Here is a 24675-nt window from a genome sequence, read left to right as displayed (position 1 = left end):
CAGTTCTTAAATTCGACACTCTCATAGTAGGCCATGATGTGGTGGGGTGCCTTTTATCACAACAGTTTGGACATATTAATGGGTAGTCTATGAAAATTATGTTGACCATCAGTCAGTATTTAACATGATACTTCCATTTTATACATGAAGAGTTACCACATACTTTCCTTTCAGAGTTTCTAAAATGAAAATACTCAAATGTAAGAAAGAGTTAATAGAATAACTACTATCAGTGTGTTTTTAATAGGATTCTATGCTTTGTTCATTTTCATGCTTATGTATTTTTAAAAAAGAATTTCTTACATACCCTTTTATATCAAGTATTTAAGTTAGAAAAATGAAGCTATAGAAAAGTTATCTCTGGGCGCCTAGGTGGCTCAGTTGATTGAGCGTCCAACTTCGCTCAGGTCATGATATCACAGCTCACGAGTTCGGGCACTGCATCGGGCTCTATGCGGACAGCTTAGAGCTGGGAGCCTGCTTCAGATTCTGTGTCTCCCTCTCTCTCTGTTCCCCCCACTTGTGTTCTCTCTCCCTCTCTCTCTCTCTCAAAATAAACATTAAAAAAAATGATCTCTAATAGATACTATTTCCTACATAAAACAGGATGCTTAAGGTTATTATTATTTAAACATATATACCAGCCAAAAAAAAAAAGCAAGTTAAGATATAAACATCAAAAGCTACAGAGGTCACATTTGCCTCTTAAGAGTGTTGTTCCACTTTACCTGATGAAGAACTTCCAGAGTAACAGGGTAAAAGAGGTTTTCAATAATTATTCGGAGCACAGGGCTCTGCCCAGGTATGACTGTGCCTTCATTGGTAGGAGCTCCAGGAAGGGCCAGGCTTCCTGACTGGACAGCGCTGACAGCCTGCAGTGCAGCTTGGGCTCTCTATAAAACAATCCAAAATAAGGAAAAAAATACATATCTACTTTCTCTAGATGCACATATCCTAAATTTGTAATCAGTTAAGATTCAAAAGACTAGCTTTCTTATCACAATGACACAATATTTAAGAAAGGTACTTAAAGTTACTTGAAGAAATGAAAAAAACACATGGCAAAAAAAAAAAAAAGAGGAAAATGTGGAGATGATTTTTATTTCCTAATTTTTAAATAACAGAAAAAAAAAGTGAAAGCAACATTAAAGATGACTTAAAAACCACTCAAGTCCCTCTTCTTTTTCCCTCCCTGAACCACTGAGTTCTAAAACCTTTGGGTGGCATATGATAGACGCAAATATGGAGCTAAGGTGGCTCAGAGGGGGTTAGGAATGCATCCCTATAGGAAGGCATCCTGGCATAAGCATCAGAACCTGAGCGATGAGGACAGCATCTACACAGTAGGCTGCCTGGCAAGGGCAAACTTGAGCCCAAACAAGCTAAGAAAGGTATCTAGTGTGGGGGTGGTTCAGTGCTAGACATCAAACCTGAGGAATATGAAAAGGGTAAGAAATGCATCCAGAAGAGAATAGCCTGGCAGGACTGTTAGAGCCCAAGGAGAGTTAGGAAAGGGTCCACATGGTGTGAACCAATGTAGTGAAGACAGTCCAAGCAGGGTGAAGAGGAGGTCCATGAAGGCCTGACCGGGGTAAGAAGGTAATTCAATGGTGGGGCAGCCTAAAATAGGATGTAAGAACCCAAGCAGGGGCAGGCAGACAAGCTTTTATTTTTTTTTAGCAAGAAGACAGTATTTACTTATAATAGAACATTTACGGAGCACTAATTGCAGGTATCATTCTATGCATTCACTATACAACTCTCTTTAATTCTCACAACAATTTACGAGACATGTATTATTACATTTTTTTCAGATGAGAAAACCGAGTCTGAGATGGGTTAAATGGTTTGTCTGGAGTCACACAGAAGACTGTAAACAGTGGTACTTAAACACTTGATGAAAATCTGAAAATGTCTCAAACACAATTCTGAACCCCACTTCTGTCAAACTCCTGGAAACGTCTCCTATTTTTATTGTTCTTGTTGTTGTTATTGAATTACAGTTGACGTACAATGTTATATTAGTTTCAGGTGTACACCATTGTGATTTGAAAATTCTATATATTGCTCAATACTTACCACAAATGCAGTCACCATCTGCCACCATACAACACTAGTACAATATTATTGACTATATTCCCTATGCTGTACTTTTTATCTACATGACATTTATAACTGGGAGTCTGCACTTCTTAATACCTTTCACCTATTTTGCCAAACCCTCCTCCCTACCACCTTCCTGTGTGGCAACCACTAGTTTGCTCTGTGTATTTAAGAATTTGTTTTTTGTTTTTAACTTATTTTCTAGATTCCACATATAAGTAAATCACATATTTGTCTTTCTCTGTCTGATTTATTTCACTTAGCATAATACCCTCTAGGTAGATCCATATTGTTGCAAATGGCAAGATTTCATTCGGCAGATGAGTTTCGAAATAGCATGCTCCACTAAAAAGACCAGAGTGCCCTAAAACAAGTCGAGTTCCAGAGCTGGAGCAAAGACAGTACAAAATGAGTAACTTTTTTGTTTCTTTGGTTTTTTGTTTGTTTGTTTGTTTTTACTAGGATGCAAAAAACTGTTCAAATATTTATGGAAACATGCCAAAAGATAGAAGACAGCTTCTTGAAGGGGCTCCCAGTGGCCAAATATAGGACAGTTTGAGAATCAAAACAGTGATTGTAACAAATAACAACCCATCAAATAAAACAGGAAACCTTAAATCCATACTGGTATAAGTTAACAGTTGGTAAGAAGTATATATATATATACTGCTTTAAAGTACCTTCCCCCAAAATATTCCTCTTTCCTCCTTTGTAAGTCATAACTTTACAGTGGAGAAGCCAAACATGAGCCTCATCAAGGAATCTAAGAGCACAACATCAGTAATGCAACAAACTGAAATTATGTGCCACCTGATATGATGCAATGAGAAAAAAAGGACATTACTTCTACGATGTTCCTGTCAAACTATATACACTGAATGTAATCACAAGGCAATACCAGATAAACTCAAATTGAGGGAAATCAAGACGACAGACTGCCTATAATTATCCAAAGTGTCAAATCAAGGTCATGAAAGTCAAAAACTGAGGAACTGTTTCAGACTAAAGAACACTAAAAGATGTGACTTCTAAACAGATCATGTGATTCTAAATAATGTTTGTTTTGCTCTAACAAACATTACTGGGATGATAGGCAAAACTTGAATGGGGACTGAGGACTGAATGTCAATTTCCTAATTTTGACCTCTATATTTTGGTTGTGTAGGAAAATGTCCTTGCTTATAGGAAATGCACACTAAAATACTGGACAATGAAGACCGATCAGGTAAGCAACTTATTCATAAATGCCTGAAGAAATCAAAACTTGTATTGTATCTGTAACTCTTTCAATTTTATGACTGCCTCAAAATTTAAAACCATTATTTAGAAAATGAAGTGGGTGAAGGAAGGAAAATTTAAGGGAAAAAAGCATGGTTAATGATTAATGAAATCAAATGCAAGTTTTCATCAATCTCTTTGTTCCATTCTCATCATTCCTTAAGAATGGTGATAATTAGTCTGTGCCACAAAATGAAAAAAAAATCACCACTTTTTTACATATTATATTCACTTCCAATTTTAAATTAACATTTCTTGTGTTTTGCTTTTATTATTTTTTTTTCAACTTTTTTTTTTTTTTTTTTTTTTTTTTGGGACAGAGAGAGACAGAGCATGAACGGGGGAGGGGCAGAGAGAGAGGGAGACACAGAATCGGAAGCAGGCTCCAGGCTCCGAGCCATCAGCCCAGAGCCTGACGCGGGCTCGAACTCATGGACCGCGAGATCGTGACCTGGCTGAAGTCGGATGCTTAACCGACTGCGCCACCCAGGCGCCCCACATTATTTTAATTTTTAGTTTATTATATCATCTCTCTAATGTGAGACATTATGCTATGACAAATAACATTAAAAGAAGAATCTTTCTGAAGACTGGCTTTTAACTTTGTGTATGCTTAATAGATGAACTTCCACTTTTTTTTTTAAAGTTTATTATTTATTTTGAGAGAGACAGCAAGAGGGAGAAGGAGAGAGAGAATCCCAAGCAGGCTCCACACCAGAAGCACAGAGCCTGATGGGGATCTGGAACCCATGAACCATGAGATCATGACCTAAGCTGAAACCTGGAGTCAGACACTTAACCCACTGACTCACCCAGATGCCCCAGAACAACTTCCACTTTTATGCTTATATGCAACTCCTTTTTTATACTTTTTACCAGCATTTTTAGACCATATAGATTTTTATGTATCAGGTAATATTCAAACTGCCCAACATTCAGTTTCTAAAACATCATTATCTTTGAGAACAACGTATGTGTAATTATTTGAAAATTTTATATCATTTGTTTTCAAAACTGTGCTCTTATAAAAACAGCCATGTGTATGGAATACTGAGCATCCCAAGCCTGCCTCAAAAACAGCAGTTTATCTCATATATTTTACACTGGGATCCCCAGTAAGTGTTTATTTGGAAAATGGGTTCCATTGTTTTCAAGTTTGAAAACTGATTCAGACTTCCACTTTGAGTCTATAATTAGCAGAAGGTGTGGGTCAATTAATAATTAATTTTAAAAAGACCCAGAAGGTAGAATTAGCAGACAAGAACATGTGGGACTCGAACTCATGACCCCAAGATCAAGAGTTACATGCTCTTCTGACTGAGCCAGCCAGGTACCCCTAAATTTTTCATTTTTAAATTTATTTAAATTTAGCCACATGTAGCCAGCAGCTACCATACCAAACATAACTCTAGAACGTCTAGGCAAAGACTTCAACATAGAGAAGTTCTAAATGGAATAATGGTTCTTTTTTTCTTAGATCAGGAGGATTAAATCTTTACAAAACTAAGCCTGCACAACCAAAAGTAAACTTAACCTTGCTGACTTTACTTCATTATGCCATCAATCATTCTACCAATCCTTTTTATTAAACAACTCTACACATATGCTTCCTGCTACTGATATTACTATTTTTATCATAGCTCCTCTTCCTTCACTCATCCTTTTTGGCATGGGGGGGGGGGGTACCACAACAGAGAAATAGGAGAAGCCACGGTACCTATTGTGCTAATCATTCTAGAGTTCTCAACATATTCTGCATTAGTATTTCACAGAGGACTGAGTACAAAGGTCTCTGAGCAGCAAGCATGCAAGAAATGCTTTTGACAATAAAAACCTGAGAAAATAACACCTGAAGACAAATTTATTTAATAAATAACTCTGTAGTTTCCGTTTTTAATTAGACAAAACATTCAAGTAAAAAAAAATAAAATTGAGGCACACTCTCCACAGAGGGCAACAGAAAAGTTGGGGGTGGGAGAAAATGAGAAATATTTTCTTAATATAAAGAGATTATTTCACATAGAAGATTTATGTTCTGTGTATTTGATGCTACAAATTATGAGGCAGCAGAATTCCTACTATGGGAGATAATTTTTAAAATGTTTTCTAAACAAACACGCTGGAACAGTTTAATAACTTAATAAAGGAAACAGCAGTAGCATGACTGGAAATGCAAGTATTTCATCAAGGTGAGGGGAGGACAAATAGACTTCATATAAAATTTAAACATGTCTGGATAATGTGAAAAAGACATTTCTAAAATTGAGATAGAAATGAATGTATTTAAAATGCACAGACCTTAAGTGTAGAGTTAGATGATTTTTTAAGAAAACATTTTTAGGCAAAATCTTTCCATGGTTATCTCTGCAGATTTATAAATGTCCACCCACAAGGTAAAAAAACAAAATAAAACAAAACTGTCTATACCCTAATGATGGTTATTAATAAAACCATTTCTCAAATGCTGTACCTCAAAATACAATCTAAATTTTTTAGCTATAATTTTAGTTTACATATTTTTTAAGCTTATTTATTTTGAGAGAGACAGAGAAAGCACAAGTGGGGGAGGGGCAAAGAGAGAGGGAGACAGAGAATCCCAAGCAGGCTCTGCACTGTCAGCTTGGAGCCTGATGTGGGGCTAGAACTCACTAAACCACAGGATCATGACCTGAGCCAAAACCAAGAGTTGGATGCTTAACTGACTGAGCCATCCAGGTGCCCCAACTATAATTTTAGTTTAAATAAAAAGATAAAGATACTTGAAGGGCTCCTCAGTTGGTCGAGCAGCTGACTCTTGATTTCAGCTCAGGTCATGATCCCAGGCTGAGCTCTGTGCAGAGTGCGAAGCTTGCTAAAGATATTCTCTCTCTCTCTCTCTCGCTCTCGCTCTCTCCCTCCCTCCCTCCCTCCCTTTGCACTTCTCCCCTGCTTGTGTTCTCTCTCAAATAAATAAATTTTAAAAATTATTTGATATTCACCTGACCCTCTCTGGCAAGTATGTCTATAGGCTGGAAAAGAAGTTATGTGCATGTTTTGGGTTACCTTGTTATTCAGAGAATAAAAGATAATGAAATAGTAATTTATCAGTTTCCCAGGGCTGTCAGAAAAAAAAAGACATTTGGTACATTTTATATATGCAAACAAGTACCTTAAATTCTGACTTCAACTTTGGTGTAGGACTTTGAATAAAAGAAAAACTATTATATTTTATCAAACATCAATGTATAAAAATTGCACAAAAATAACAAAATGGAAAGGGCACTAGGAAGAAATCAAGGCTATCGAAGAATTAACTAGGTCATTTCAGCTGGCTTTGGTTGCCAAGCAACTGGAATGCCTCACAGTTTCTCTTTAGAATAATCCAGTCTTTAAGAGTTTTATTAAATTGTTTATTCCTTGTTCAAGACTTATTCTAACATATTTAGGAATCACACTAATAAGAAAACTGCCATGACTTACATGAATGAAAATTTAAAACTCTAGTGAAAGACAGGAGTCAAAATACATCCTCCTCAAAAGAATCATAGAACAATATAAATAGGTTATCTCAAATTAATCTATAAAATCAACCCAATTCCAATTGTGGTTTTTTTTTTGGGGGGGGGTAGAAGTTATCTAAATAATTATATATGGAGACATAAGTAAAATACAATAGCTAATTAATGTCTGAAAAAAGAGTATAAAAGAGGGCTTTGCCCTACAAAATATTAATACTGGAGACATTAGCTCTAGGGACATGAAAACAGGAATGGAACAGAAGTGAATACAAAAGGTAGTCTGGATTAGACATGGAGTGCACACCATGTGAGTAACACAGACATAGGGTATATCAGAGCCAGGCAAGCAGAATGTGTATGCATATCTAAGAAGGGTATACATGCATGTTTTTAATTTTTTTTTTTAACGTTTATTTATTTTTGAGACAGAGAGAGACAGAGCATGAACGGGGGAGGGGCAGAGAGAGAGGGAGACACAGAATCAGAAGCAGGCTCCAGGCTCTGAGCCATCAGCCCAGAGCCCGACGCGGGGCTCGAACTCATGGACCGCGAGATGGTGACCTGAGCTGAAGTCGGACGCTTAACTGACTGAGCCACCCAGGCGCCCCAACATGCATGTTTTAAGTAGGTACAGCAAATGTACAGAAAACTAGAACATGACAAAGAACAAGTTTCACATAAGTAGATAATAAATGGGTTATTCAAAAAAACGATAAAGGAGAAACTGGTCAATGGGAGTTAAAAAAGAGATCAAAGCCTATCCTCACTCCCCACCTCCAAAATATTTCTAATAAAACAAAAATTTAAACATTTAAATAAAAACAACTAACACATAAAAATATGAGAAGAAAACACAGGTAAAAAAAATTAAAAAAAATTTTTTTTAATGTTTATTTATTTATGAGGCAGAGAGAGACAGAGCATGAATGGGGGAGGGTCAGAGAGAGAGGGAGATACAGACTCTGAAACAGGCTCCAGGCTCTGAGCTGTCAGCACAGAGCCCGATGCGGGGCTCGAACTCACGGACCAAGAGATCACAACCTGAGCCGAAGTCGGACGCCTAACCGACTGAGCCACCCAGGCACCCCAAAAACAATTTTTTTAATGTTGGTATACTAGGTCCTGATGAGCATGGTATCAAAATCAGAAACCATAATACAATCTTAAGAGATTTGAGTATTGTGTAAAAATATTTTTAAAACCGCATTAGTAGACAAAACTCAGAGACAGAAAGTAGACTGTGGCTGCCAGAGGCTAGGGGGGCAGAAGAATGCGGAATTAGCGTTTAGGGCATAGAGTTTCAATTTGGGAAGGTGAAAGAATTTATTTTTTTAAGTTTATTTACTTATTTTGAGAGAGAGAGAGAGAGAGAGACAGAGACAGAGAGAGAAGGAGGAAGGGGAGAGGGAGAGAGTGTGAGAGAGAATCCCAAGCAGGCTCTGCACTGTCAGCACAGAGCTCAAAGCAGGGCTTAATCTCACAAACCATGAGATCATGACCTGGTGTCCCAAGGTGAAAGAATTCTGGAGAAAGATGGTGGTGATGGATTGCACAATATGAATGTACTTAATGCTGCTCGGCAATTACAAATGGTCAAAATGGTAAATTTTATATGTAATTTACCACAGTGTTAAAAATGGGGAAAAAGACTGCATCAACAGAAATCACTATACTTTATAAGTTATCAAATAAATATTAAGTAAACAATAAGATATGATTTCATCCTCTAATAAAGATGACAGGAAAACTGCTTGCTTACACATATGAGTGGCACCCTAAGCTGGAACATATTCTTTAAAAAAAGCAATCATGTGGGGCACCTGGGTGGCTCAGTCAGTTAAGTGACTGACTTTGGCTCAGGTCATGATCTCACCATTCATTAATTCAAGCCCCCCATTGGGCTTTCTGCTGTCAGCACAGAGCCCACTACGGGTCCTCTTTCTCCCTGTCTCTCTGCCCACCCCCACCCCCCACACTTCCACACATACCCTCTCCCTCTAAAATAACATTAAAAAAAGCAATCATGAAACGTATATCAAAATATAAAATATGCATATGCTTAGTCCCAGCAATTTCACTGCCACAAATGTTAACTAGTAAGAAAATGTTGCAAGTGTGATAGGATATGTAAGAATGTTGCTACAGTGCTATTTCTAAAAAGTGTAAAATTGGAAACAATTTCAATGTCTATTAACAAGACATTGGATAGATTATGGCTGTCTTATAGAAGGGAGTATTATGCATTCACTTAAAAACTGTGAAGTAATTCTGCCTTTATAGCCATCAAAAATATATCCATGACACATTATAAAGAAAAAATATGAGCTTTCAAAACATTAGGATTCCACTTATGTAAAATTATATACACAGATAATAATACACCTGGATAGAGAAGGAATACACACCAAACTGTTAGCAAATGTTAATTAGTTGCCTCTGGACAACTGTGTTGTTGTTGTTGTCATTTTTACTTTTCTGGACTATTTGAATGTTTTACCATGAGAATGGATGCTATTTAGAATTTTGAAGTCAATTTTTCATTTACAAAAGTCTACACTATTTAAAAATGTCTAACAGGGGCGCCTGGGTGGCGCAGTCGGTTAAGCGTCTGACTTCAGCCAGGTCACGATCCCGCGGTCCGTGGGTTCGAGCCCCGCGTCGGGCTCTTGGCTGATGGCTCAGAGCCTGGAGCCTGTTTCTGATTCTGTGTCTCCCTCTCTCTCTGCCCTTCCCCCGTTCGTGCTCTGTCTCTCTCTGTCCCAAAAATAAATAAACGTTGAAAAAAAAATTTAAAATAAAAATGTCTAACATCTCATTTACTAAGTTTATATAGGTTATTATATGCCACTAATATCTCTTAGAACAAGCTAAGGATTATGCACAGAAAAAGTCTTTGTTTTAAAAATGTGGAAAACTAATTTAAATTCAGTAGCTTGCACTATAATGACTTTCAGCACAGAATCAAAGGGCTGGAGGAGTTCTTTTACCTAGAGCAAGACTATAGGGCCCAAACATGCTCATAACATAATAAAAAAAAACCTCTTTCTTGCTTTGTGGATCAATTTTTCTTACCCTTAAGTAACTTCAGATTACTATTTTAGCTACTACAAATCAACCTGGAGAGACACAAAAGATGAACTATAGTCAATATGAACTATATCAAAATAAAAACTGAAAAATGAGATTAGAGATGTTGATATTCTACATTCCACATTCACCTAGAAGAGCCAAAAACCATTTAATGAACATATCTATACAAATTCTTATTAACATCTTAAATGTTAACATCAAATAGACGCGGCACTGAAATTCTTAATGCCTTTGTTATATATTCTAAGTATTGTATAAAAAGTTCCTTTTGGACTTGAAATTTTAAGAGATAAGAATGTAAGTTTTTCTCTTACTCGTGAAAAAGGTTTCAAGGGCAAACTAAATTTCTGCCATTTCTGCAGTCAAATGCTCTGCCTCTGAGCTATACCCCCAGTATCTGTCATTTCTAGCACTGCAACTTCAAACGTATTTCTAAATGGCACTACTTAAGCCTTCAGGTAAGAATTTACATACATGATCTTTACTAATAAAGCATCCTAACAGGAAGGAACATGATTTTTTCCTCTCTGAGAAATAGAAAATTAATCTTAAGCTATTATACCATGTATTCTTGTAGCTTTTTTTTTTTTGTAGCTAATTTTTTAAATGCTTTCAATACTTACAGCTTGATTAGGTAGATTGTCAGTCTTAAGTTCTCTGTGATTGGAATACTGAATAAAAACAGGCTGGCTTCGAAGGTGAGGAGTAACAGGAGTGTAGTAATTCACCATAGTAACAGCAGCTTCCTCAGAAGCCATTTCTAAGAAAGCCTGTAATAAACACAAGAAAGTAAAGTGAAAGCTCATGTTTTTGAAAGACAGCTAAGAACTATGAAAAAACTCTTGCTTCAAAGTGTACCACTGATGTTAAATGAAAATACATATGAAAAGTCGAGCTCAATAAAGGATTTGGGACTGGGAAATTGCCAGTTGAATAAATGATTTCATGTGGTTTTTGGTTTTCCTCTTTTTTCTCTTTCTTCTAAAATCTAGAAATAATTAAAAAGGTGAAAATAAAGGTGAGCATCAGTACTGTAAAATGGATGCTTTCAGGGGTTAGAATTTAATAGTTCTTTCCTAAATAAGAACTTCTCCAAGATGGGGCATAATGATTTGCTCTTTCACCTTTTAATGAAATAGCTGTTTATGATACACTTAAGTTTATGATAAAATTAAATGCAGAATTCAGGTGTAAAGGCTCAATTGTTCAAGTTAGGGAAATGGGATAACATCTTTCCTACATTAAGTCAATATTGATTTGAATCATTCAAGTGACTGTTTCTGAGATCTGTGTTAAAAAATACAAGGCAACAAGCCCAAAATGAAGTCACCTGTACTAAGCCCAACTAAGCCCACATCACCAAACCAGGAGTTAATACCTAACAATTATAGTTTCAACCTCTCCCAAGATTAGAATCTTAAACCAGTTCATCTGGAATTACTTGGTCAGCACTAGTGAGGTTATCTGCCTGACAGACCCCAACCATTCCCTAAAGGAAGATGACCTTGCCTCAAACAACTCACTCTACTAGTAACTTCCTTGTCCCACCCTATTCTGCCTACAGAAGCCTTTCATTATGCACTGCTCTTCACAGCTCCTTTCTATCTGCTGGATGAAATGCTACCCAATTCACGAATCCTTGAATAAAGCCAATAAAATCTTTAAAATTTACTCAACTGAATTCATCTTTTAACACCTGTAATCATTGTACGAATATTAGATATCTGCAAAATAACACAGGAAGAGCTGAGATCAGAAAAGTCTCCTTGAGATCTATGTCTTATTCCACACATGGCTTCTTCCAGCTGTAAGAACTCCTGAAACTTCCGTGAGAGGTTCTGCCACCCATCATAATGGTTAGTTAGAAAGATGAAATACTAACCATTCTGAGCCCTCAGAACTACCTATAATGAACATCTCAAATTAAAAATGTATAGGAAGAACTCCTGATCCAAGTCCATGCAAATTTCTAGTTTGATAACTCAATTCTTTTTTACTACAACAGAGCATGTAATTAGCAAGTGTACAGTAACCACTTCAAATTATATATAAAACACAATTTATAAAAATGTTTATTAACAAAATTTCCTGAACATAGGAAATGGCAAATATCTGTAAGTCAAACTATTTATTTGTTTATAGTTATCTTACTAAGTGTTTCTATTTGGCAAATATTCCAGTAAAGGAATATTAACCTGACAAATGTTAAATGTGATGCTTAACTGTATCCATCAAATGTCACAAATGAACCAATTAAATGCTTTAATTAACAACATTCTATGAAGTAGTAATGTTAGCCACACCACAATAGATCAAATATCATTAATTAACTGATCCTCAATAAACAAATAAATTCTACTATCTTCAAGAAATGTACTTTAAAACCATTATCTGTATTAGTAATATGCTTTTACTAATTTTTCTAAGGAAGATAAAAATGATCAAGGTAACCAAAAAGCAATAGCAACATTTCCTGTCTGGTTTTTAATCACCTTTTGAACAAAGAATATATAAACTTTTTGCTAATAATATTCACTATATGGAGGGAGAGAATCTTTCTGAAAACCCCTTCATAAATGCAAAGAACTAAACTCAATGTCTAACATTAGTTACACAAAGGAAAAGCTAAACAGTATCTTTGGAATACATGATTATTGTTACAGAAAATTTTTCTTGAAAGTATATACAACCTAAAAATTCATACATAAAAAGAACTTTTTCCACATGGACCCCAGTAGGAATTACTTAGGTTTTTCTAAAGTATCCAAAGAAATCAATTTTCATAATAAGGGGTGGAAAAAAAAAATCCCAGAAGTCATTAACCACAGAAAGGCTGGCGAAAATATCCCGTATGCTGCCCTCAACACTCCCACCTCTAAGCGCCATCAGAAAGATTACAGCTACAAGTAGTTCTAATGACTCACATCACTCTCTTGCTAAAGTATATAACAAAATATTTTCTAAACATGATTTATGACTGAAAGATAAGCAATTAACACAATAGCACTGCAGATAAATAATAAACCCAGAACCAATAGCAGAGACAAAAACAAATTGTGACGTTGCTGCCCCTCACAACCATCTAACAGAATATACAGGATACACTGCATGAAACATGACAATGTACATGATACACATACACGATACATCTCACAGCCATTAGACTTGGCCATGTTGGCTCTTTTAAAACCACCCAAACCATATATTCTCAGTAGTGGCAACTGAGTTAAAATAAAGATCCAGGCACATGTAAGATTTCCAGAAGATGTAAGATAAATGTGTAAACATACAAGAGCTAAATACTAAAACATGTTATTTAGCCTCTCCAGATTTAAATAACCTCATCCGAATTAAACAGGAATGTTAGTTTCACTAAAGGGCCAGAATCAGACATGATAATCTCTTTCATGTCCAAACACATACCAATCTATTTATAAATATATTTGTTTCTTAAACTTATTTACAAAAGTGTAAGAACATAGGGTCTTATCACAATGTACTACACAATGTTTAGGGCTTAAATCTGTTGTCTTCTTCTTACCAGCAATGCTCAGTTTAAAAGATTTTCAGGACAACCAAAGACTGGGAAAGAACTAAAGAATTCATCCTAATGGGGTCTGAGTTGGAACAAAAAAGCAGGTGATTGCTCAAATCAACATAACAAGTATTATATTTTTGTCATGGTCACCACAAAAGCAAGTTTCCTTATTCATCTTAAGAAAAACCTATTAACTTCTGAAATGAAGAACCTCTAACAATCTCTTTTGAATTATTAAAGAAGTTATATATTAATTCTAAACTAAAATATACTACACATTCTATACAGATTTTGGAAAACTTATCCTTTAACTATCAAATGAGGCATAATTTATATCCTCTCTGTGTCTTGGTCTTCTGATAATCACAGGGTATTTTCATAAACTATTTTGTAATTAAGAATATACAATTTTTTTGTTCAGGAAGAAAAGGACAAGTCATTGAAAAAGAGATAATCCTATGTCCTGTGTTAATATTTTTGTTTGTTGCTTCCTGTCATACATAAAATTCTATTTAAAAAACTACTTTATGTAAATAAAATGAAATTTAGAAAATACAGAAAAGTTCAAGAAAATAAAAGTCATCTTTAACACTAGTACCCAGAGATAATCACTGTGGTTCAATCTTTAAATATTACATACCTGGCTCTTTCCTTTCAACATCAAAAGATTAGTTACTTTGCCAAATGGTAGACCTAATGATATGACCTCTGCTTCGGTGACATCACTTGGAATTTTGCGAAGATGGAGAACACGAGAAGGCGAACAGGGAGGTCTATCTCCTTTAAATTTCTTGTTGTCATTCCCATTAGCTAAAAAAATATAAGATTTTTTCAAATTACTGAAACTAATTTAGGTTGACATACTACATTAACCCTATTGTCACATTTCATCTCCAACAGTTTTACTTTTTGAAATTCAGGGAAACTCTAGGGCTGATCAGAGATAAGGACAGTGGAAAACCATCCACTTTCAATGAATGGGTGTTTTTGGTTTTTCATGGCAAGTATTAAATTTTTAAAAAATTGAAGTCTGATTTTTAATTTCAAGGAAAAGTATTGGATAAATAAATTAATATAGAGAGGGATCAAATTCCTCTAAACAACTATTGTGAATGGAGAATAATGTTTATAATGTCTTTAATGTATTTTTAAAGATATTCTGCTAACTTGTTCCCGTGCTAAATAAGTAAATATGAACAATTAACTTTCAGGAAAGACTATAAAAGAAATTTTATATTTACCACATCCTGAGGGGATTTGGATTCGAGCTGTATCATTATGAAAATTAAGTTTATTTCTCAGGCATTATGTAGTTTTTACTAATCTATTTATAAAGTGTTTTTTAGAAGCTAAATTGCAGTTTCCTAAGACAATCTTATTCCTTATCATGTAACAGTAGGTCTTAACATAAGCATCTTATTAGAAATGCAAATCTTCAGCCCCACCTCAGACCTACTAAATCAGAACCTAAGGGGTGGCACCCAGCAACCTGTATTTTAACAAGCCCTCCAGATGATTTTGATGCAATCTGAAGTTTGAGAAGACTGCTGCACAATAAAGAAATCCATTATCCCAGTTACAGCTAGATATTACTTAAATTCTTTTGTTTTAACACTGACAATAACTAGAATTGATAACCCTGTAATGAATACTCAAATTTATGTACATAAGATTCAGAAATGTTTTCCCTTGGAAAAAAAGCACCATATAAGACTGAATGCAAATTATCTGAAAGCCTGTTTCATTACAGTGTGTGTGTGTGTGTGTGTGTGTGTGTGTGTGTGTGTGTGTGTGTAAATGCTAAACAGTACCATACTTAGCGCTATTAGGAGGAAAATACAATCTTTCCAAATGTCTTAAATTGTCATTTTTCCAAACATTAATGGAACTTTGCAATCAGATGTCTATGGCTATAAATAAATGAGGACCACATAAAAATTATATGGCCATATTGTGTCCCCATATCTGTGGCATAGAAGTCAACTTGCTTTCAAGTGAGTAGCTTGACTTAATACCCAAATCAGCACTCACTCCCAATTCTCTGTTCATGAATGCAGGCAGCATCCTACCCAGACACCAAATACTACTGATTCCTTCAGGTCCTTAGTGGTCTGTACCTGTATATAACAAATGCCTAGTGAGACTGTGGAAAATAGGCAGTTAAATATTTATTGCAAATTAATCTGTGAGTCAAGAGATTTCTTCTCTCAACCACCCAGAAATATTGATTTTTCCCTCCAAAATCACTAATTACATTTTTCATGTCCATTCACAATGTCACTAAGTTCACCTATGATCATTTCCACTTCTACTCTACCTCCCTCTAGCCTCAGTCCCTCCTCCACCCCCACTCAGATTCAACATCCTATCGACCGACCACACTATCCTGCTCTAAACACGCTGACCAGCTTGCAACCACCTGAAATGTCCCTTAGTTTCTAGTTTTCACACTGTTTTCACTTATACTACCTCATTTGAGTACACAAATAAAAATATACTGAGTTAAATATTAACAGGTGAAGAGACAGAAGTTCAGAAACTAAATGATTTTGTACACAGCTAGCAAGTGAAAACGTCATTCAAACTGAAGTTTAAAGGTAATTTTTTTTTTTAGCACAAACATCTCAAAATGTCTTACCATTCCTAGAAAAAAGCAAGCCACTTGACATGGACATACATTTGGAAAGTATGTGCAGATTTATGTGGATTATAATGACAACTGTCATTAAATTAGAACACTAATCATCACGTCCTAAACAGGAGTGAAAGCTAGGCATGGAGTATGCCCTTTTGCACCCTCCTTTGCCTCGATGGCAAGATAGCACTACCACCATCTTGTGCCTTCTTAACTAGCACAAGGTGTTAAAGACTGGAAAAACCTCCTAGATGCAAGGAGATTTTATCAGTTGACCCAGAATATTCCAAAAACAAATGGAAGAACACTGAAAAGGCTGCTCCTGAGCAGGGGAGTGGCAGAGAAAAAGGGACAGAGAGAATCCCAAGTAGGTGCTGAGCTGTCAGCGCAGAGCCCCTTGTGGGGCTCAAACTCACAAACTATGAGATCATGACCTGAGCTGAAACAAACAGTCCACACTTAACGGACTGAGCCACCCAGGCACCCTGAGGTGGTTTCTTTAACAGAGGTTTTCATCATCTCTGTAAAACTGTGTAAGCAAAAATGAATGCCTGTACATGCTATGTGAACTCGTGTTGTACTATCAAATAAAGACCTATGGTAACAAATTAAAAAAAAATTTTTTTTCAATGTTTATTTAGTTTTGAGAAAGAGACAGACAGAGACAGAGCACAAACGGAGGAGGGGCAGAGAGAGAGGGAGACACAGAATCCGAAGCAAGGTCCAGGCTCCACCGAGCTGTCAGCAGAGAGTCTGATGAGGGGTTCAGATTCACAGACCACAAGATCATGACCTGAGCCAAAGTCAGACACTTAACCGACTGAGACACCCAGGCACCCCTGGTGACAAATTTTATCAAGAGATACTTAATTATAAAAACCCAGCATTTTAGGTTGTTAATTGTTCTGAATTATAAAAGTGCCTGAGCAATGTTAAGAGCATGGGCTATTAAATCAGACACCCTGTTCTAGCAAGTTACCTGAAATAGCTGAGCCTCAAATTCTTTTCCAGTAAAATGAGCGTAACAGGGTTATTTTGAAAAGTAAATTAGATAACATATTTAAATACAAGGTGTAATGCCTAGCACATAGTAATCAATAATATGTCACGATTTTCTTAAGAAAGATTTTTATCTAGAAGTGATAGTCTTTCTACTTTTTTGGTATTAAAATGATGATTATAGGTAACAATGATTTCTTTCTCTTATAAGTGCTTACTTTGGAAAATTTAAGACACTGTCCAAATTAACTAAAAATTTAATTATTCTATGAAAGCTAAAAATCTAAGAATGACCCCAGAAAAGGTGATAGCCAAAGACTCAATAAATATAATAATCTGAAAATGGAAAATACATAAGCAAATATATGGCATCATTTAATAAAAGTCAACAGAAAACAAGGAAATTCTAATGTATTAAACACGTAACTTTGAAGAATTGTTCTCTGTACAAAAAAATAACATGAGACTTTCCAAAATTTTTATTATAAAAATCAGCATTCAAAATACTTCACTTGTAAAAATTTCATATTTTACTGAATGATACACTGAAAATTACTGAATACTTGCTACATATTAGGTTCCAAAGAGAGTAAGTAGGTTTTTATTTTTTTCAATGTTTATTTATTTATTTTTGAGACAGTGTGCAAGCAGGGGAGGGGGAGAGTGAGAGCGAGAAGAGAGACACAGAGAGAGAATCCCAAGCAGGCTCTGTCCATGCTGTCAGTGCAGAGCCCAAAGTGGTGCTTGAACCCATGAACTATGAGATCCTAAGTAGAAGTCAGATGCTTAACCTACTGAGCCACCCAAGTGCCCTGAAAGAAGCTTTTTAAAATTCATGTATTTCCATCTCAAAATTGGAGAAATCCACCAGGAAAACTATCCTAGAAATATGGATCTTTTTAAAAATGCAACTTTAATGGGATATACTTTATCTATCTGTTTATTAAAAAAAATTTTTTTAATGTTTATTTTTGAGCAGGGGAGGGGGCAGAGAGAGAGGGAGACACAGAATCTGAAGCAGGCTCCAGGCTCTGAGCTGCCAGCACAGGGCCCGACACTGGGCTCGAACCAGTGGACTGTGAGATCATGACCTGAGCCGAAGTCAGACGTTTCACCGACTAAGCCACCCAGGCGTCCCTAGGGTATACTTTAGATACAATAAAATCTATGTAACATTTTAAATGCAAAGTTTGACAACTTTTGACAAATGTATATACCCATTATGACCACAAAAATCAGGATACACAACTTTTCCATCATCCTCAAAAGTTCCCTGGTGTTCCTTTGTAGTCAGTCCTCCCTCTAAGACTCTCAAGCCATATGGCTATCATTTGACATTACCATAGTGTCTTAATAACTATAGATTTACAAAAAAAAAAAAAACAAAAACAAAAACAAAAAACTATAGCTTTACAGCAATTCTTTTTAAGTTTGTTTATTTATTTATTTTGAGAGAGAAAGAAAGCGCAAGCGCAGGAAGGGCAGAGGGAGAGGGGGAGAAAGAGAATCCCAAGCAGGCTTCATCCACACTGTCAGTGCAGAGCCGATGCAGGGCTTGAACCCAAGAACCGTGAGATCACAACCTGGGTCGAAGTCAGACACTTAACCTACTGAACCAGGCGCAGCAGCAATTTTTTTTTTTAAGTTTGTTTTTTTTTAGTAATCTCTATACCCAAAGTGGGACTTGCATTCACAACCCCAAGACTGAGTGGCATGCTGCTCTAAGCCAGCCAGGAGCTCCTTTACAGCAATTCTTGAAATCAGGTATTTAACTGGGGAGAATTCATGTCATAGTAATTTTGAGTCATCTAAAACATACACATCATTATTTCTCTCTGCATTTATTTACGCCTTCTTTAATATCCCTTAACGTCCTGTGGTTTTCAGTGTAATGGTCTTGCACATATTGGTATGCTGACCCTATACTCTGCAACCATGCTAAATTCTTTAGAATTTTCTACATAATACAGTTTTATTGCTTACTTTCCAACATGTGATGCTTTTTATTTCTTACTCTAGTTTTATTGAGCTGGCTAGGACTTCTTGTACAAAGATGAATAGAAATAATGAGAGTGAACATTACTTCCATTACTGTGGATTTCAGGGGACATGACTGTCTTACACCATTAAGTATATTGTTTGCTGTAGCTTCACACATTTAGTAGGGTAAACAGGTTCCCTTCTATTCCTGGCCGAGGTCTTATTTGGCCGAAGGTCTTATTTATCATGAATAAAAGTCAAAGTTGAATTTTAAATGCCTTCTCAGCACATATTAAGATGATCATAAACTTTCTCTCTTTATTCTGTTAATAGAGTATATTGTACTAATTTTCTAAAGTTAAACCACTTTGTATTCTTGGAATAAATCTGACTTGGTCATGATATATGACCTCCTCCCCATGTATATATATATATTTATATTTACATATATATATAAAATATACACACACACATATAGCTGAATTTGATTTAATGCCTTCTAAATATATTTGGGTCCATTTTCATGAGAGATATTAATCTGTAATTTTATTTTCCCTCTTGTATCAAGGGTAATACTAACTTCATAAAAATAAATTCGAAAGTGTTTTTTTAAATTTCTTTTCATTTTATTTATTTGAGAGAAAGAGCACACGTGAGAGAATGGAGGAGAGGGGCAGAGGGAAAGAGAGAACCTTAAGCAGGCCCCGAGCTCAGCACGGAACCCAATGTGGGGCTCAATCTCTCGACCCTGGGATCATGACCTGAGCTGAAATCAGGAGCTGGACGCTCAGCAGACTGAGCCACCCAGGAACCCCAAAAGTGTTGTCTTCTATATTCTGAAGGAGTTTGTGTAGCACTGGTACGGTTTCTTCCTTTAAAAAAACCACTGGGTCTTAAATTAAAAAAAAAAATTATGTTTATTTATTTTCAGAGAGAGAAGGGCAGGTGGCAGGGGGGAGTGAGCAAGGGAGAGGTGAGTAGGGGAGAGGCAGTGTGGAGCCTGACGCAGAACTTGAACTCAGGAACCACGAGATCATGCCCTGAGCCAAAATCAAGAGTCAGACACTTAACCAACTGAGGCGCCCAGGCATCCCTGGGTCTTAACTTTTTAATTATCAATTTGATTTTTAAAACAAGTATACGGGTTATTTGGGTTTTCTAGTCATTTTGTACCAGTTATGATACTCTGTATTTTTCAAGGAATTTGTCCACTTCATCTACATTGAATGAATGCCTATTCATTCATTTTATTGGCTTAAAATTGTTCATAATATTTCCTTAATATCTGTCTTAGCCTGCTTAGGATACTGTAACAAAATATAGACAGGGTCATTTAACAATAGAAATTTACTTTCTCATACTTCTGGAGATTAAAAGTCCAAAATTAAGGTACTAGCAATGTCACTTGAATAAGGACTCTTTTCCTGGCTTAAAGACAAGCTAGCTTTTCAGTGTCCTCACATAGCAGAGGTGGAGGCAAGAGCAAACTCTCTAATATCTCTTCTGATAGGACACTAATCCCATTGTGAAGGCCCCACAATGGGCCCAACTCCCAAGGCCCCATCTCCACATACCATCACAGTGGGGGTGGGGTTTAAACAAATTACTAACAGATGTTGGTAATTTCTGTCTTCTCTCATTTTTTGGCCTACCTAGAGGTTTATCAATTTTATTGACCTATACAAAAAGAACTATTGGTTTCATTAATTTTTCTCTACTGTTTTCTATGCCCTTAATTTATGCTCCTATATTTAATATTTTCTTCCTTTAAACCTGGAGGTTTAACTTGTTTTTCTTATACTATGCTTAGAAGCTTAGATAATTTATTTTACACTTTTCTTTTTCTTTTTTTTAAATTTTTTTTAACGTTTATTTATTTTTGAGACAGACAGACAGAGCATGAACGGGGGAGGGGCAGAGAGAGAGGGAGACACAGAATCGGAAACAGGCTCCAGGCTCTGAGCCATCAGCCCAGAGCCCGACGCAGGGCTCGAACTCACAGACCGTGAGATCGTGAACTGAGCTGAAGTCGGAGGCTTAACCAACTGAGCCACCCAGGCGCCCCTATTTTACACTTTTCTAATGTAAACAAAGCTGTAAATTTCTACTTCTAAAAACAGTTCTTGCTGAACCCTTCAAAGTTTAGTATATTGTTTTTGTTTTAATTCACCTCAAAATATTTTCTAATTTCCCTTGTGACTTATCTGATTCATGGGTTAAATGTTAATTTTTTTTTTTTTTTTTTCAACGTTTATTTATTTTTGGGACAGAGAGAGACAGAGCATGAACGGGGGAGGGGCAGAGAGAGAGGGAGACACAGAATCGGAAACAGGCTCCAGGCTCTGAGCCATCAGCCCAGAGCCTGACGCGGGGCTCGAACTCCCGGACCGCGAGATCGTGACCTGGCTGAAGTCGGACGCTTAACCGACTGCGCCACCCAGGCGCCCCTAAATGTTAATTTTTAAATAAATAACTGGAAAATTTTCCCCCATATACTTGAGGATTATGTGTTTTTGATTTCTAATATAATTTTAAAGAGAATGAACTATAAATAATTTTAATGCATTCACTTTGAGACTTGTTTTAGGATGCACATATAGCCTATCTTGGTGATTATGTCATGTGAACTTCCAAAAAAGCATATTCTGATGGTGTTGCAGAAACTACTCCACTGTCAATTAAAATAAGTTGGTTGTTAGTGTTGAAAACATCTATATTAGGAGATCTACAAACTTTTTCTTAAAGGGCTACATAAATAATTTAGACTTTGTGAGTCATACAATCTCTGCTGCATCTATTCACCTCTACAGTGGTAGCATGAAAGCAGCCATATGGACAGAAATAAAAGAGTGTGCCTCCACTGAAATAAAGTTTTATGAATAAACGTCAAAATTAGTACCTCATATAAGCTTCAGGTATCTCAGAATATTGTTCTTTGTTTTATTTTTTCACAATTTAAAAATGTAAAAATCAGTCTTAGGTCACAGGAAATATAAACCCTTGTCCTGTGTCCTAACTGATTTTCTGTTTACTATGCTATCAATTACTGAGACAGAGATTTTGAAATCTCCAGCTATAATTGTGAATTTGCCTATTCCTCTGTTTAGTTCTATTAGCTTTTACTTTATATATCTTGAAGCTCTGTAACTAGGTAAATATACAGGTATATCCAAGATACGTATACTTATCAAGAAATACAAATAAATACAATGGACTACAAAATGATAAATAATGAATAAATATGAAATACACACACACACACACACACACACACACAAAACAGTACAAAGAAAGCCAAGAAACAAAGGAAGAAAAATAACAAAGAATAAATGGGACAAATAGAAAACAAATAGCAAGATGATAGACTTAAAACTAACCATGTCACATAACTATATTAAGTGGAAATGACATAAAGATTCCAAATACAAGGCAGAGTTCATCAGTCTAATAAAAGCAAGACTCAATTATGTGATGTGAAGAAGAAATCCATTTTTTAAAAATTTTATTTTAAAGTAATCTCTACACCCAATATGGAGCTTGAACTCAAAACCCTGTGAAAAAGAGTCACATGCTCTACCGACTGAGCCAGCCAGGTGCCCCAGAAGAAATGCATTTAAATATAAAAATCTCACGTTCAAAGTAAGAGGAATGGAAAAAGATAAATATGTAAACACTAATCATAATAAAATGCAGTGGCTGTACTACTATCAGACAAAGTAGACTTCAGGAAAAGGAATATTACTGGGGATAGAGAGACATTTCATAGTAATAAAAGAATCAATTTATCAAGAAAACATAATATGTCATGCATACATGTACTGCATGCATACATGCAAACATATACTGGGGGCGCCTGGGTGGTTCAGTCGGTTAGGCGTCCGACCCCGGCTCAGGTCACGATCTCATGGTTCGTGGGTTTGAGCCCCGCATCGGGCTCTGTGCTGACAGCTCAGAGCCTGGAGCCTGCTTTGGATTCTGTGTCTCCCTTTCACTCTGCCCCTCTCCCGCTCATGCTCTGTCTCTCTCTCCTTCAAAAGTAAGTAAAAACATTAAAAAAAACAACAACAACATATACCGGACACATAAAAGGCAGACGATCTTTTTAATTGGAATATTTACACTTTGTTTACTTTTGTTTAAGTGACTGCTCTGGGGCTAAATCAATATGCATCTTTAACTTTCCAAGGTCTACCTTTAAATGATATCACCTAGGTACAACGTAAGAACTTTTCAAAGCATAGGTCTATTTCCCTCATCATAACCTTTATGTTACTGTCATATTTTAGTTTTCACATATGCTATAACCCCCAAAATTTATCTCCCTTATCTTGCTTTAAATAGTCAATTATCTTTTTTTCTTTTTGCATCAGGTTTTTGTACACTGAACGTATCTTACAGACCTTTCCATAGACAGCATTCCATACCTTTTTTCTCTTTCTTTTCTTTTTAAACTAGGGTAAAATCACATAAGAAAATTCACTACCTTAACCATTTTTTTTTTTAGATTTTATTTATTTATTTATTTATTTTGGTAATCTCTACACCCAACATGAGGTTCAAATTTACAATCCTGAGATCAAGAGTCACATGCTCTACCGACTGAGTCAGTCAGGTGCCCTTAACCATTTTTAAATGCAGAATTCAGTAGTGTTAAATACATTCTTAATGTTGTGCAACTATCACCACCATCCATTTCAATAACTCTTTTCATCACGCAAACTGAAATTCTATACTCATTAAACAGTAACTCCCTAATTTCCCTCTTCTTCCAGCCCCTGGCAACCACCATTCTACTTGCTGCCTCTAGGACTTTGAGTACCCTCATTTCCTTTTGTGCATATTCTACAGCTAATTTCTTTGTGGTTACCATGGGGATTACATTAACATCCTCAAGTTATAACATTCTAATCTGACTTTATACCAGCTTATCTTCACTAATATGCAAAAACTCTGCTCCTTTACACCTGTCCCCATACCCTTCTGTTGTTGACGCCACCATATTATATCCTTATACACTGTGTGCCCCAAAACACAAACTAATTCTTTTACATGTGTTAGTCTCCTAAGTTACATGGAAAAACAAATGTGGAGCTACAAACAAGTCACATGCTTTGAGATTAAGAACTCCTTAAAAAAGGCAGTCTCTTTTTAAAGACCTGTACTTTAGGTCTTTAACTATAAACTATAAACTATAGAACTATAAAACTATAAAACGCTGATGAAAGAAATGGAAGACAACACAAAGAAATGGAAAGACATTCCATGCTCACAGACTGGAATACGGTTAAAATGTCTACACTACCCAAAGCAATCTACACATTTAATACAACCCCTATCAAAATAACAAGAGCAGTTTTGATAGAACTACAACAAACAATCTCACAAAAGACCCTGAACAGCCAAAGCAATCTTGGAAAAGCAAAAGCAAAGCTGGAGGAATTGTAATTCCAGACTTTAAGTTACATTACAAAGCTGTAGTAATGAAACCACTATAGTACTGGCTCAAAAATTAGACACACAGATCAATGGAACAGAAGAGATAATGCAGGGGGCAG

General features: G+C 36.0%; 1 protein-coding gene across 8 annotated transcripts in view; it reads right to left on the bottom strand.

Moving 5' to 3' along the window:
- PTBP3 (polypyrimidine tract binding protein 3) overlaps positions 1-24675 on the bottom strand; it is a 121897-nt gene that overhangs the window by 46014 nt on the left and 51208 nt on the right. For 6 of the 8 annotated variants that reach the window (XM_047829513.1, XM_047829514.1, XM_047829515.1 and 3 more), the window contains 3 exons: positions 14147-14316; positions 10592-10738; positions 729-893 (listed from right to left, as the gene is read on the bottom strand). In XM_047829513.1, the coding sequence (XP_047685469.1) occupies positions 729-893; positions 10592-10738; positions 14147-14316 (482 nt within the window). The remainder of the gene's footprint in view (positions 1-728; positions 894-10591; positions 10739-14146; positions 14317-24675) is intronic. The other 2 variants (XM_047829519.1, XM_047829520.1) reach the window with 1 other exon arrangement.

The sequence above is a fragment of the Prionailurus viverrinus genome, chromosome D4 (assembly GCF_022837055.1).
Source record: "Prionailurus viverrinus isolate Anna chromosome D4, UM_Priviv_1.0, whole genome shotgun sequence".
Taxonomy (NCBI): domain Eukaryota; kingdom Metazoa; phylum Chordata; class Mammalia; order Carnivora; family Felidae; genus Prionailurus; species Prionailurus viverrinus.
This window is presented reverse-complemented; position numbering and strand designations above follow the sequence as displayed.